Source organism: Cervus canadensis, chromosome 1 (assembly GCF_019320065.1).
Source record: "Cervus canadensis isolate Bull #8, Minnesota chromosome 1, ASM1932006v1, whole genome shotgun sequence".
NCBI lineage: Eukaryota > Metazoa > Chordata > Mammalia > Artiodactyla > Cervidae > Cervus > Cervus canadensis.
Genome location: NC_057386.1, coordinates 16,695,496 through 16,711,548, shown reverse-complemented (window position 1 = coordinate 16,711,548; position 16,053 = coordinate 16,695,496). Strand labels below are relative to the sequence as shown.

Sequence of the window (16,053 nt, the reverse complement as noted above, 5' to 3'; positions counted from 1 at the left end):
TGACTTCAGGGATGAGCATGCCCTTGAGTTCCTTGAGCCTCACTCTGTAATTGAAGAGTAGGATGGCTGATAACTGCCTCAAGGATCCATTGCAATTAAATGCACTACATTTAATGGCAATATTTCATAAACTGTAGAGTGCCATACCACTACTGAGTATTATTTATTATTGTTGGTAAGAGCAGGCTTTTATTTATTTATTTATTTTTTAGTTCTACCAGTTTATTGCTACCAACCCATCTCCCTCCACCCTCGTGCACACATGCTCACCATGAACTGCAGCCCGCCAGGCTCCTCTGTCCATGGACTTTTCCAGGCAAGAATACTGGAGTGGGTTGCCATTTCCTTCTCCATAGAACAGGCTTTTTTTTTTTTTTTTTTTTTTTAGAACAGGCTTTTACAAGTGCTTACCTTGTAGCTGGAATGAGAGGCAGACACTGGCCATGAACTGCTCACTACAGTGGAGGCGGCAGGAAGGTTAGATCAGGGGTGGTGTGAATCTAGGAAGGCTTCCTGAAGGAGGAAGTTTCAAGGCGAGTCTCTGAGAGATTCTGAGCAGAGACTGGCAGAGAAGAGTCAATGTTCTGAGTCAAAGCTAGAGTTGACCGAGGACCAGCAGGTGGGTGTGGTGGAAGAAGAGGGGAAGGGTGAGACGGGAAGGGCAAGAAGCCTGGGGAGATACTGACAGCCCAGAACATCTGGCTGCAAAGTTGGCTAAGCTGGGCCCTGAGGAGTGGGAAAGTTCTGGAGCAAGAGTCTGGAGCTCTAGAGGAGAAAGCCTGGGAGGGAGGAGACCTACTCAGAGGCCTGGCGTGAGATGGAGCCTCTCCCTGTCCCAGGCCCCGTGCACTGATGGCAGGGGGCGGGGTTGGGGGGATGGGCGGTGATGGGGGCAGGTCAGTCTCCATTAACTTGCTCGTTGTGCTCCTGCACAGTGACATTCCTGAGCTCATGATGGTGTCATCAGTCCTCGGAGGCAGCGGGCCGTGATGAATGTCATCCATTCCCTGATGATTTGTACCCCGTGTCCCTGCCCCCAGCCCAGTCTGCCTGGCTTCAAGGCACGCAGTCCATCACCCTGCACAGCAGCCTCTGAAAACAGGCTATTTGTCTTCCAGCGCTAAGACCTACCCAGACCGATGGGCACTGGTAGAGACAGATGGTGAGGGTGGGGTGGAGGGACTGAGACAGATGGATGGGCGTCTGGCCTGGGGTGGCTGGCATTGAGCTGGGGCCCTTTGGGGGGCCTCTCACATGCCAGGAGCAGGGAGAAAGTGCGTCCCCAGGGTCAAGGCTCCATTATGTGGCAGACCACAGACTTGGAAACGTATAAAATAATGGTATGAATATGATGATGCCAGAAAGTAATAGAATTATTGACCAGTGAACATCAGAGACACATGGAAATCATATTGCTGACAAGGACCCAGGGTAATCACCTGTCTGAAGGTCATGAGTGATAATAATAAATAATGATAGCTAATATTTACTCGGGCTTCCCTGGCAGCTTAGTGGTAAAGAGCCCACCTGCCAATGCAGGAGACTTGGGTTCGATCCCTGCGTCAGGAAGATCCCCTAGAGAAGGAAATGGCAACCCACTCCAGTATTCTTGCTTGGAAAATCCCATGGACAGAGGAGCCTGGCAGGCTATAGTTCATGGGGTTCCAAAGAGTTGGACACGACTTTGCAACTAAACAAAACAACAACAAAGATGTACTTAGTGGCTGTTACGTGTCAGACTCCATTCTAAGAGCTTTAATCTCATTCAGTCATCACAACAATATTGTTAGCATGTATTTTTATCATCATCTTACAGATAGGAACCTACAGCTCAGAGAGGTTAAGTAACTTGACCAAGCAAACACAGTTACTAAGCACTAGCCCTAAGATTTGAATCAAATGGGCCTGATTCTGGACATTTTCACCACTATATATATGGTCACTCAGAGAGGCATGGTATCCAGGGCCTGCTTGGTCAGTTATCTGGGGTGCAGAGTCACCCCTGCCGTGTCCCATACCTATACTGGGTTTACACACAGCCCCCAATCTTCCTTAGGCCCGGCTATGTTCCTGACACTGTACTAGGTGCCAGGAATGCAAAAACGAAGAGCCCACAGGATAGGAGGCTCCCACGCACATGTCCTGAGGAATCACACCCCATACAAAGGCATCTTTCTATTCTGCCCAGTCGAGGAGGTCACAGCCCAATGACAAGATGGCTGAGCAAAGAGCAAAAGACTCTATGCCCAGCTTCTCCCTGCCAGGTGACCCAGGCAGAGCCCTTGCCCATTCATCCTAGCAGCAGCTTCCCAGAAAGGGCAAGCATGTGTGTTTCAGAGGCTGCCCTTGGGCCACCTGCTGACCCCTCTGGGCGGCCTTGGCTGAGCTCCTCTCTTGGGCTTAAACCAAACAGGGGGCTGGGCTTCCCAGCCGCGCCTCCTGCCAAGTGCCCACCTAACCTGGCTCATTCAGAAGCCCCCGATGGGAGACTCGACATAACTAGAGACAGGAACCAGGTCCCAGTCTTCCTCGGAAGTTACCGACCATGGAAAGATCTGCTGAGCACATCCGGCTCCTGAACACAATGGAAAGGGAACTAAATAATCCATCTAGGGGAAGAACCCAGTGCCCAGTTGTGCACAAGCTTTAAATAGGCTGCCTTCAAAGGGTTCTTATCTATTCATTAAAGCAGTTCCCCGAGGACTCTGACTCAGCTGGTGGGATGCTGTTCCCCTCTCCTCTTCCCTCCATTCGCAGGATCTGGGGCAGGCTGACCACAGGCCCCCACCCCCGCCGTGTCTGCTCTGGGCATGTGTGGGGAAGGAGGAAGACGTAGGACCAGTTTCACGCACTACCTGGCTCCACTCCCCTGTCTCCAGAAAAAACTCTGAGGGATCTAGGTACCTCATGAGTGAGGAGGTGAGCCACCACGTGATAGGAATGTTAACACCTCAGCTACAGTGACCACACACCTGCCTCAGGGCCTTTGGACTTGCTGTTCCCTCTTCCTAGAACACTCCCTCCCCACTCCCCAGCTATGCACAAAGTTCCCTCTCTCACTTCTGTTGGGTCCCCGCTTAAATGTTAGCACCAAATTAAAATAGCTCTCAGTCTCTCTCTCTCTTTTTGCTGCTTGGCTTGTGGGAACTCTTGTGGGATCTCAGTTCCCTGACCAGAGACTGAACCCTGGACCCTGCAGTGAAAGTATTGAATCCTAACCACTCAACCACCAGGAAACTCCCCTCCTGTCAGTCTTTATCTGTTTATGTCTATTGTTGTTATTGTTGAGTCCCTAAGTCATGTCTGACTCTTTGAGACCCCAGGGACTACAGCCTGCCAGGCTCCTCTGTCCATGGCATTTCCCAGGCAAGAATACTGGAGTGGGTAGCCATCTCCTTCTCCAGGGAATCTTCCCGACCCAGGAATCGAACCCAGGTCTCCTGCATTGGCAGGCGGATTCTTTACCATTGAGCCACCAGAGAAGCCCCACTCTGCGTCTGTATGTACACATAATCCCACCCTCCAACCCCATAGACTGATGGAAGGGTATTTATTTTATTCATTACTGTATCCCAGCTCCTAGAACAGACACTGTATCCCCAGCTCCTACAGTGTTTTTTAGGTGGTCAGTAAAAACTTGTGAATAAAGAATAAAGTCTTTATTCCTCCCCATCCATTACCTTATGGACCCAGAGGGGCTCCATGGGATGGGTTGAAGTGGGGAGGAGTTGGCTCCTAAAAGTAACTCAGGCTTCATGCTGCTGACTAGTAATTCTGCTTGGCTATTTTCAAGGCTGGTTTACTCTGGTCCAAACTGTTTCTCACCCCAGAACTATGATATTAAAGTGGGAAAATATCCCCCAGGAGTGCAGGAGAGATTGGGCATTTGTACCAGTGGGACCTGTGCTTCCTGAAGTCTCCATCGTGTCCGACTCTTTGGGGCCCCATGGACTGTAACCCTGCCAGGCTCCTCTGTCCATAGAATTCTTCATGCAAGAATACTGGAGTGAGTAGCCATTCCCTTCTCAGGGAATCTTCCTGACCCGGGGATTGAACCTGGGTCTCCTGCACTGCAAGCAGATTATTGTCTGAGCCACCAGCGAAGCCCAGTGGGACCTATAGGGGATGGATATTGTTCCAGTAATCACAGTCCAACAGCCCTGACCTTGAGGTCCTTATAGCCCCCATGCTGACACCAGGACTTCCTTTCCTTCCTTCTCCCCTTCCCAACTAGAAGATCCAGGTCCTCCCCACCCCCACACCTCTGGAATTATTTTTCTCTTTACCTTGTTCTGCTGACTTTCTGTCTGCTTCTCTCTCAGTGTCTTGTCTCCTGTTTCCTCTCTCACCCTCTCCTTCTCCACTTCTTCCCCCCTTCCCTCCCACCCCACGCGCTATTCTCAAAGTGATGAAGTGAATTGAATGGGTGGTATGAATTTCATCAGTGCCTTTCACATTGCCCTTCTCCAGGGGATCTTTCCAAACCCAGGGATCGAACCCAGGTCTCCCGCATTGCGGGAGGATTCTTTATCAGCTGAGCCACAAGGAAGCAGTATTTGACAAAGGTTTTTTCCCCCAGCCCCTCAAATCCTGCACACCCTTCCCCTTCAGAGGTTGCAGCCCTCTCCCGTCCCTCGATCTCTGGATCCCTAGCTCTCTTCCTTCCTTTCTCTTTTCGCTCTCTACCTCTCCCTTCTCCATCCGCTCCCTAAAATCAAAGGGCCAACCCGGGCTTTGAACTTTCTGGCCTGTATTTGGGAGTCAGAGCTGGTCGCCGCTCCTGATTGGCCCTGTGCTTCTAGCCACACCCCTGCTTGGCTCCGCCTTCCCCCAGGCCCCGCCCACCCAACCCACATCCCCCGCCAACCCCACCCCCAAACCCCGCCCGGACCCCAGGCCAGCTAGCGGGGCCTTTTATTCCGGAGGTAGGGGCAACATCGTCTCCTGGCCCCTTGCATTTGGTTTCTCTTCTTCATTCTCGCTGCCTCTCTCCCTTTCTCCCCGTCTCGCACACAGACGTTCATTCCCTGCAGGATTTTCTGGGCTGTTAATGTAAAGGTCACGTCTGCTGCAATGTTCCCCCCATGCCAGCTCCTTGCAGCCTTTTGTGAGCTTCGCAGGATGAGGGAGGGAGGGAGACAGCGGAGGAACCCAAGGCACACGGACGGGCGTAACCAAATGCTGTGGGAGCCAATTGCCCAGCCTGGGGACCGCTGTGGTGCAGTGGGAAGAGCCCTGGGCAGGCGTGAAAACCCACCTCTGCCTCTTAGTGTCTGTGTGACTAAGGATAAACAATCTGCTGGGCGTCAGTTTTCTTATGTGTAAAATGGGGAGAATGAGCACCCACGATGGCAGTTGGTGTGAGAACCGCATTAGGTGCTATGGAATCCTAATCTGTACGGAAAACTAGGGGCAAAAGGCTTCTCCCTTGGCCCCTCCCACTTGCATCTCCCCGACTAGCTGTAGGCGGGGTCAGGCCTCTGGGCATTGGCTGGGACCTGGTCCTAGAGACCAGGAGGGCCATCAGCTGAGCAGTGGGATTCTGCCTTGGCTCTGGGCTGGTCTTGGCTGTGGCTGGTGCCCAGTGGTGATCTAACCTGTGTTGAAGGGGTGCTGGGGGACTGTCTAGGGCCGGAGAGAGAGAGAGGGCGGGGAGAAAAAGCAGGTGCTACACTGAGAGTGTGCCTTAGGCAAGTCCCAGGTGCCACACGTGACATTCCATTTAATGCTCCTAGAGCCTAAACTGTGAATGTGTGAGTGAATGAACCATCTATTGAGGAAGGTTATTAAGTCAGATATAGGTATATGTAGATATATGAAAAGTCAAAGTGTTAGTCGCTCAATGATGTCAGACTTTTTGCAACCCCATGGACTGTAGCCCACCAGGCTCTTCTGTCCATGAAATTCTCCAGGTAAGAACACTGGAGTGGGTAGTCATTCCTTTCTCAGGGAGATCTTTCAAACCCAGGGGTTGAATCCAGGTCTTCTGTGTTGCAGGCAGATTCTTTACCGTCTGAGCCATCAGGGAAGCCCTTGTAGATATACAGGTAGATGTGAAGCACTCGGCAGGTGCCTGGAACTCACTTAGCTCTCAGTAAATACTGCTTCTTTCCCTACTGCCTCCTCGATTGTCCCACCCCCCATATTGGCACGCAGTGTGGTATAATAGAGTACTCGATTTAGAGTCCAAAATACCTGGTGATGAGGCTTGGTTCTTTCATTCATTGGCTCGTAACCTTGGGCAAGTCACTTAACTTCCCTGGGCCTCAGTTTTCTCATCTGTAAAAAGGGAATAACAAATCTGTAAATTTTTAGACAGGGGGGGATAATGACATTGCAGGGTGGGTGAGGAGCAAACAAAATACATGAAGAAGGGCTTTGAAAAAAACAGAGCACGGTCCATAATGTTGTCCCTGCCTCCCCACAGCCACACACCTGTGGCTTCTCCCCTTCTCTGGGCTCAGCTCTATCCGCAGGGCCCGAGGCAGGTTAAAATCTCAACCTGCTCTCCTCAGTCCCCTACCCCCAGCACCTCTCTGTGATGCCACTCATGGAGGCGCCATGGTGGCACAGCGCCAGGGCTTGACCCACCTCCACCGCCTGGCTAGCCGTCTCCTTGTGTCCATGAAGCCCCAATTCCGATTTCTTTCTCTTTCAGTTAAAACACTTGGCCTCGAGGCCTCTGTCCCTTGAGTCTGGACTTGCCCACACACCCTATGAATAGCTTTGATTAGAAAGAAAAACCAGCATTTGGTACAAGGGTTGCCCAGCACTGTGTTGCATTCAGCAGGGGAGAGACGCCAGTCTAACCAGTGCTGTTTCCTGAGAGCCTGGGCACGGGCGTGGCTGGGGTGGGGATGGCAGGCGGGCCCCTCTAGGGCTCAGCAGCTGCTGGTGCAGTGCAGTGCAGGCACTGATAATGCTGCCCCTTCACTGGTTCGTGTTTCCCCCTGGCTTGTCTGTACATTCTAAGGCCAGTCTTGAGTTACTAACCCCACTCCCATCATGATGGACACACTGGGCTTCCATAGGACTGGTGTGCCAGCCTTGAAAGGAGAGGGGCCTGGAAAGGGGGCGAAGGAAGCGGCAGCATCAGGAGGGGGGCCAGGACTGTCCTCAGCCCAGCCCCCACCTGCTGGAGACCAAAAGCCCCCTGCCCTCCAGAAGAGTTACTATGACTTCAACTCTGCTCCAGTGTGCGCGTGCGTGCACACACACGCACGACTCCAAAAGCTCTTAATTCTTAATTAAGGGCAAACATTTGGAAGGGGATTTTGACATCCTCTTTCTGGTCCAGTTGTTTACATCCTTTTTTGAGTCAGACTCCCTTTGAGAATCTAATGAAAGCCATGGTCCTTTTCCCAATTAAAATGCATGTATAGAACAAATTTTTCATTAAATTTCAAAGTCTGTAAGAACCTGTAAAATTTCCAGTGGACTGAGATTAAGAATTTCTGATCAGATCCAACTACCTCATTATTGATAGAGACACTAAGGCCCAGAGGCTGCAAGTGACTTGCCTATACTCACACAGCAAATGAGTAGCAGAGCCCCATCTGAAGCCTGGGTTCCGGATTACTAGTTCAGTAATTCCCCACATAGTGTCTCTCTCCCTTTTTTCTTCATGATCCCTCTCAGCCAGCCCTTTCCTAGGTCCTTTTCTAGCACAGATTAGAGCACAGATGTTCAGTGATTGTGGTTATCAGGTGAGCTAGAAGGTGGGCCAACGTCTTTTAACTGATTCCTACAGGTTCAGAGCAGATGTGGTTTGGTTCTAGAGGTGTGTGAGGGGACTGAATCAGGGATTGGCTGGGTTTCTTCCAGGCTGTGAATTCTAGGCGCTCCGGTCTACACCAAATGCAGGGCCAAGAGAAGTGTCCTCAGACTACAGAGCAGGGGACCTGGAGCATGTCCAGCCTTCCTCTAAATGCCAGCCAGGACCTCAGCTTTAACACCACCCCAGTGTCTCTGTGCCTCCTCTGCTCTGGAACCCACATTGGCTCCCTAGCGCCATAGCATCAAATTCAGATTCCTTCCCTTGGTATCTCCTCTGCAGAAAAAGAGCTCATCTCTGCATTGGGGTCTTTGCTGTCCTGTCCTTAGTTGGTGTGTGAATGTGGACCAGTTGGGGGGACACTGGAGTGGGGATGTTGCTTTGTCTCACCAGCTGTCTCTGCCTCCAGGACTGCAGTGCAATGCTTCCGTGGACCTTATTGGTACCTGCTGGCCTCAGAGTCCTGCAGGGCAGCTGGTGGTTCGACCCTGTCCCGCTTATTTCTACGGCGTCCGCTACAACACCACAAGTAAGGAAGCCTGAGAAAGGTAGACCATCTCCTGGGAGGTGGGACAGGATGCAGAGAACTGGGGGCTTGTTGGAGGTGGGGAAAATAATACTGACAGTGACAATAATAATACCGATACCATTCATGGGTACAGCTGCCATTGACCAAAGGCCAGCTCTGTGCTCTCCCGGGCACTCTGCTATTTACTGCTGACACTCAGCAATACCCTGGAAGATGCTACATGTAACTATGTTATATAATTAAGGCCTCCGAGGTTCAGAGAGGTCAGGGAAGTTGCCCAAGGTCACCAGCTGATAACAGGTGAAGCTAGAATTTGCCTCCAGTTCTGTCTGACACTTTCTTCTGCAGTTGACCTACTGGGTTAATGTTTGCATGAGCCGTGAGGTAGGGCAGCGGTCATCAGAGTAGCCCCAACTTTGCTCAGAGAAGTTCCCAGGCCTACCCAGGGTCCTCCAGCCACGAGGTAGGGGACTCAGGGTTTTAGATCCACAGGCAGGGGTCTTGTCCTTGCAGGTAGGCCCACAAGTGGGGTGGGGACAGAGGAGAACTGACCCGGGCAGGGCTTGTTCAGATACTTGATCCTCACATAAACACCCTGCTCCCCTTGGGCCCTGAGCCTCCCCCTCCAGGCTTTGCAGCTTCTTGCTATGCCACCTGTCACCCTCAGAATTAATTTGCTCTCCCCTGTCAATGACTCACAGCCCCTGCTTATCAAGAGAGCAACAGCTGCAGGCCAGGGGCCCTGACCTGTCTGAGGGAGAGGGGGGCTCCCTGGGTGAGCCTTTGGGGTCTGGTGGGCCTGAGCTTAGAGTCCGAAGAGGGGACAGAAGGTGACCTCAGACACCAGATAATTGTGTGAACTTTAGCACATTTTTTCCCCTCTTTTATGGTCCTCTGGCCTCTCATCTGAGGATGGAGAGGGCTGGACAACACGGCTTCTTAAGACTTTGTCCAGCTCAAAACTCTCAGTTTCCTTCTCCTGCCCCTCCCCTCTTTTACCAGCTGGTTGAAGGGGGCTAGGGTTGGGGGCCACAGTCAAGGAGGGGTGGGCAGGGCCCTGGGGAGGTGTTGGGACTGGGCAGGAGGCTGGAACAGCCAGACCATGCCGCCTTGTGTGTCTGCAACCCCAACCTGGACCCAGGAGGAGAAGAGAGCCTGGAGGAGGTGTGAGGGGAATGTAAGTAGGAGGAAGGACAGAAGGACCTGAAGAAAAGTATTGGGTGCTCATCCTGTCAACCTCCAACTTAGTTGGACCCCTGTTACCATTCGGAAATGGAGGCAGTGAGGCTGAAATCGCCCAAGGTCGCAAAGCTCAGAGGTGGCACTGGAGATGGGAAAGCAGGGTCCTCCTGCTCCTCCACTCACCCGGCCAGGTGCCCGGCCGGGAGCTCCCTGGAGGGAGGCAGCATTAGGGCTGGTGTATGTTGGGGGGTGGGGGGCTACTTCCAGAAAGAGCCCTGCATCCCCGCTCATGACAGCTCCAGGTCCTGTCAGCTCCACCTCCAAAGTGATTCTCACATCGGAGCCTCCCTGCCTTCCATCCCCAACCACTGCCCTGGTTCAAGGTACCTCACTCTCCAGTCCTAGTTCCTAATCTGAGCCTGTCACACCCTTGCTCAGAGTCAGCCTTTCTGTGGTTCCCGGTTGCCCCCAAGGTCAAGTCCATTCTCTGTGGCTACTGCACGACCTACCTTTGTAGCCAGCCCTGGCCACTCCCCATGAACTGCCCCCACTCTTGTCCCCAAGGACAACTCGATACCCTCCCCGAATCCACCTTTGGTGCCTAGACACATGCTACTGGATTTGTCAGCCCTGCCGTTGAGTGGAAGCCTGGAGTCCTGGGTTCTAGTCCCAACTCCACCCACAACTGGTTAAGGAGCCCTCTGCAACTGGCCCTGCCCGGGGCCTCAGTTTCTCCACCTGCAGGATGGGTGGGAGTTCTGGGTGAAGTGTTCTCTCCTTTGCTCTTCCGTCTGTGCTCCCAGGAGAAGAGCGGGAGGAGGTGACGGTCCCTTGAGGTGGGGGCAGGGCTAGGAGACTCCCCTTTCCAGGTGCCTCCTCTGTCACAATGATGAGAAACGCCGCGTAATCAGGCGCGACTGGGAACCCAGATTAGTACCTAATCATTAGGCACCAATTAATTTGTTTACTGAGGAGGTGCTGCCAGGACGTCTAGGCCTTCTCCCGAATGCCCTCCTTCCCGCTGCATCTGATCTTCAAAGGGATGGGAAATATTTCCAAAAATATCAATTTTCCCATGATTCTCCAGGAGGACTGCTCAGCTCAGCAATTAAAGACAAGGAGGTCGCATCCTCCCTGGAAACTTCATGCTGCCTGTTGGGCCTGTTTTCTTGCAGGATCACCTCACTTCCCACCAGAGCCTGCTCCCTCCGGATGATCCGGCCTGGGAGGGACTCCAGGCTCCTGCACCACCTGCAGGATTCAAAAGGGGGGGCTTGAGGCAAGGGGGTGCCTCCTGGACCTATTCCTCCTTTGATAGTGACAAGTGACATATTCTGAATCTTATGTAAGGTTGTATAAATATAGCTCCAAGACAATAATAATAAAACTAACAGCTCACACCACATGCCAAGTAGAGCTCCACATACCCTGTATGTGTCAACTAAAAATGCCCCTCAACTACTGAGCAGGAACTCTTGTTAAGATCATTCCTATCTTGCAGATAAGGAAGCGGAGAGGCTGAAGGACTCTACTGAGGTCACAGAGCTAGTAAAGGGTGCTGCCAGGAGTTTGAACCCAGGCTATCTGGGTGCTGTGCTAAATCGCCACAGTCATGCCCAACTCTGTGCAATCCTATGGACTGTAGCCCAGCAGGCTCCTCTGTCCATGGGATTTCCCAGGCAAGAACACTGGAGTGGGTTGCCATGCCCTCCTCCAGAGGATCTTCCTGACCCCAGTATTGAACTCATATGTCTTACATCTCCTGCATTGGCAGGTGGGTTCTTTACCACTAGCACCACCTGGGAAGCCCTTTCTGGGTGACTAGCTCTTAACACTATAGTGTGCTGCCTCCCTTAAGGCAACGCCCCCTCCCCTTCCCTCATGCTCCTTCCCACCAGATTCTCTGGCACCAAGTCCCTTTATTTGCAGACATCTGGGAACAGCCTCTGGTCCCAGGCACCTCCCATCCACCACAGACACATAGGATTCCCCAGCTTCCTTGCCTCCCCCCAAACCTCCCTGAAACCCCAGCCATGGAGCCCTCAGCCCTCTGCTAGCTTCTCTCTCATTTAGCAATTAGGAGAGAATGAGCAGCATTTTCAACTCTGCCCAAGGGCTCAGCTCTGCCGGGACTTGGGTCCAATGGCAGGGAAGCTGAGCAGAGCTTTAAAAATCCATTTAGCCTCATTTCCCCGCTGGTGCTGTAGACGAGCAGCCTCTGAGCAGAAGGGCCGAGGAGCGGGGTTTAGAGAGGAGGGAGAGCCAGGCGGAGGTTCCCGCTCCCAGGCAAGCAGCAGCAAACCCCAGCCCCACCCCCCAAACACACCCCCCATTCTCTCTTGCCTGGTGCTGCCCGCAGAGGCACATCAGGGCTGGAAGGCACCCTGGGGATCGGCTGATGTAGCCCTCCCTCTTGCACATGAGGAGAGGGTCCCGGGAGGCCACCTGACTGATGTCACTCATGCAGCAGGGGCCCCCATCTGCCTCCTATGGGGTCCTCTGCCCCTGCAGGGCTCCAGGCTTGGGGCCTGGGATCCCAGCAGCTTCCCCCACCCTCCGCCAGCCCTGCTGGGGTGGAGATGTGACATGCAGGTCAGTGTGAGCCATGGAGAGGCCTCCAGAGGGGAGGCGCTCTGGTGGAAATGGCTCATGGCTCTTCCAGCCAGCGCTGCCTGGAGTCAGGGCCAGAATTCACTCAAGAAAATATATTTAGAGCCACCAATGCCTAAGAGGGGTCCAGAGTGGGGCAGAGTGACCTCTGCAGGCAAAGGAGAAAAAGGTCAAGATGTGAATGTCCCTTGGACCCCTCCCACCTGGGCTTCAGGGCCTCCGTGTCCCCAGAGAGCGGGCAGGAAGGAGAGTGTCCCAGAGCCCTTTAGCCAGCCTCGGTTTAGACCTCAGGCAATTCCCCATGTCCTTCGGAAGTGACCCATTCTGGCTTCCAGGCTGGCGGTAGCCTGGACCTTTTGCCTCTCCCCGGGCCACTCTCCTGTCTTCTTTCCCAAGTGCCAGGCTGGGAGCCAGTTCGAGCAGATCTTAATAATAAAATACTTGCTATGTGCGACCCATTCCCATGACATCCCCCAGCACATCCCTCATCTCCGGCCACCTGTCATTTTCTCTCCACCATGCAATGCTCCCACCATGCGACTCTCCAACATAAGGCCTGCTATAGGGGAATGCGTCCTGGAGACCTTCCCTATCCCTGCCCCGTGAGCCCCACGCCCTGTAAAAGCCTGCCATGTGAGGACCCCCCGGGGGTACCTTACCATGGTGAGTCCTGCCCCACGGAGCCTGTCAGCACACCGTGCCACGCGAGCCGTCACCACACCCCTCCGCATCACACCCGGCCTCATGAGCGAGAACTGAGTTATCAGGACTCACCCTTCAGCTTTGCTGCCACGTGAGCCCCCAAAATGGGAGACTTCTCAGAAGGGCACCCACCGTGTAATCTGCCTCACACTGGGGCCTGCGAGGAGACAGCCCAGTGAGCCAGTCAGGCCTCTGCCCCTGGGCCGGTCCCATGGGCGTGATCATGCCAGCGTGGGTGGGCACAGCCGTGGCCCCATGAGCAGGCTTTGGGGTCGCCACTGTACCTCTGTTGGGGGCCAGTGGCAGAAAGAGGCAGGAGGATGGAAATAATAAGAAAGCCCCCTCCCCAGCGTCACCCTAGGGCCCCCCAGCAAGCTGGCTCCTGGGCTGCCCCAGATGGATGGGTAGATGGACATACAAACGGCAGGTAGATGATGCTCGGGTTACTCCTCTTTGGGAGAGGAGCCTGGGGTCATTCTGACTCGCTCTTCTTTTTCCAGACAACGGCTACCGGGAGTGCCTGGCCAATGGCACATGGGCCGCCCGCGTGAACTACTCCGAGTGCCAAGAGATCCTCAGCGAGGAGGTGAGGCTCCAAGCCAGCTGCCCACTGAGGCCTGGGCCTGGGGCCCCCACACCGCCCTGTGCCTGCTACTGGCCCATCAGGGTGGGGAGCTAGAGGCTGGTGTCTGTGCCCTGCGGAGAGAAGCCGACTGGGGAGCCAGATCTAGGCCAGCCGTGAGCGGGCATGCCCGAGGGAGGGTGAGCCGAGAGGGCAGCGGGTGGGGTCTGACAGCAGTGGGTTGAGTCTCTGTTCCTTCCTTCCTCACTGGAGCCGGTTCTCATTCATGTTCTCCCCCACCCACCTGAGTGATACATCCAGGTCGGGCCAGGGTCCTGCCTCAGGATCCAGGATGGGGGTGGGGGGAGCCATGGAGTTGGAAAAAGCCCTTGAGAGCCTTTTCAATATTTAAATGTTTTTGAGAAAGATGCTGCTCACACTTAATACAAAATTCAAAAGATACAAATGGGAAAACAGAAAAGTCTCCCTCCCAGCCGTGGCCCAGTCACTGGGTTCCCTCTACCCCACCCAGCGGTAACCATTTTGCCAGTTTCTTAAGTATTCTTTCAGAGGCAGTCTCTTCACAGACATGCAATTATGTATATTTATTCTTTTTTTGTGCGTTTTCCACCCAAACGTTGTCGATTATACATGTTCGACACCTTGCTTTTTTCACATAATCATCCATCTTGGTGATTGTTCCGTATGAAGTGCCTAAAGAGCGTCTTCATTCTTTTTTTCACATTTGCATAATATCACACTGTACAGATGTACAGATAGCTTATTTAACCCATCTTTGTTCTCAGTCAAACAGCAGTTCTGCAGACAAACAGCGCTGCAATGAATAATCTTTCAAGGGTGACGTTTGGCAGACACACGGGTACGTCTGTTGTCCTGGTGTTGCTGCTACCTCTGAGCCCTGACCCCCTCACCTGCATCTTCATCCTTCAGTGGATGCTGAGGAAGGTAGGGGGTCATGGAGCTGGAAGAAGAAGTGAGCAAAGGGCAGATGGAAGATGCCCCAAGTTGTCCAAAGATCCCAGGCTACTGGTGTGGAAGAGAGGGGCTGGTCTAGGCAGTTCGGAGAATTCCAGTGCCTAAATGATCTAAATTGAAAGAGACCTTGTGGACCCTCCATCTTTTTTTAATAACTTTTAAAAATTTATTTATTTTTGGCCGCTCTGGATCTTCGTTGCTTAGCAGGCTTTTTTTCTAGTTGCGGTGTGCTGGGGCTACTTTTTTCTTGCAGAGCGCAGGCTCTAGGGCGCACAGGCTTCAGTAGTTGTGGTACACGGGCTCAGTACCAGGCTGCATGCAGCTCCACGGTACTCCATGCAGTACCACCCCACGCTTTAATTGTCCTGCGGGCTTCCCTGCTGGCTCTGCGGTAGAGAACCCACCTGCAGCGCAGGAGCCTCAGGAGACTTGGGTTCGATCCCTGGGTCGGGAAGATCCCCTGGAGGAGGGCATGGCAACCCACCATAGTATTCTTGCCTGGGAAATCCCATGGACAGAGGAGCCTGGTGGGCTACAGTCCATGGGATCACAAAGAGTCAGACATGACTGAAGCGACTTGGCGTACACACACACACACACACACACACACACTGGGTCTGCTAACCAAGTGTCTCCAATCAGAGGTCAGGTCACCAGCCTCCTGCCTGAGGACAGGCAACCTTCTCCCACCCAAGAGGAGCTGGCGTCTGTCCCCTTCTTGGAGTCTGCAAAGCTGGAGACGCCACCGCTGCTTTCAGCCTCCCCCTCTGCCGCCTGCATGGGAGCTTCCTGAATGTCAGAGGACATTCAGTTCAATTCAGTTCAGTTCAGTCGCTCAGTCGTGTCCGACTCTTTGCGACCCCGTGACTTGCAGCACGCCAGGCCTCCCTGTCCATCACCAACTCCCGGAGTTTACCCAAACTCATGTCCATCGAGTTGGTGATGCCATCCAGCCATCTCATCCTCTGTCATCCCCTTCTCCTCCTGCCCCTAATCCCTCCCAGCATCAGGGTCTTTTCCAACAAGTCAACTCTTCACATGAGGTCGCCAAAGTATTGGAGTTTCAGCTTCAGCATCAGTCCAATGAACACCCACGGTCCCCCAAATCTCTCCTCTTATTTAAGCCCCTTCCTTCTAGTTGGCTGATGGGGGACCCCCAGCAACTCCCTTGTTCCCAGCACCCTTCAAAGACTCAGGGGCAGAGGTCAGCTGCCCTCAGCCTTTCCTTCTCTCCATCCTGCAGCCCCCATCCCTTCTGCCAGGACTCAGCCTCTGGCTCTCTCCACCGGTGGGTTCAGGGAGACGGAGAATTAGGGAGCGCCAGCTTCTCATCACGCCCCTCTTTGGCAGTATAAGGGGAACAGCAGGAGGCTGTTGGCGGCAGGAGCTTTGAGATTTGGATTCTGGTTTGAATACCTGTGCTGCGTGACCCTGGGCAGGTAACTCAGCCTCACTAAGTCTCAGCTTCCTGGTGTGAAAGGCGGGAGAACTCTCCTGTACCATCTCTGCCTCCTAGGGGAGGGAGGCTGGTGTCCACCTGAGCCTTGGCCTGTAGAGGGCGCTCCATCCATCCGCCACCCGCTTGCTCTCATCACCTGCGCTCCGGGAAGGTTGTAGTGTTCACCTGGAGAGGGGGGTGATGAGTTCATAGGTGACACGGGCACCCCCTTTGTCTGGTGGCAGCGCTCACCCCCGCCG

The 16,053-nt window shown here is 53.6% G+C and overlaps 1 protein-coding gene across 3 annotated transcripts in view; it reads left to right on the top strand.

Moving 5' to 3' along the window:
- CRHR1 (corticotropin releasing hormone receptor 1) overlaps positions 1-16,053 on the top strand; it is a 53,997-nt gene that overhangs the window by 27,043 nt on the left and 10,901 nt on the right. For all 3 annotated transcript variants that reach the window (XM_043465932.1, XM_043465924.1, XM_043465939.1), the window contains exons 3-4: positions 8,184-8,303; positions 13,298-13,383. In XM_043465932.1, the coding sequence (XP_043321867.1) occupies positions 8,184-8,303; positions 13,298-13,383 (206 nt within the window). The remainder of the gene's footprint in view (positions 1-8,183; positions 8,304-13,297; positions 13,384-16,053) is intronic.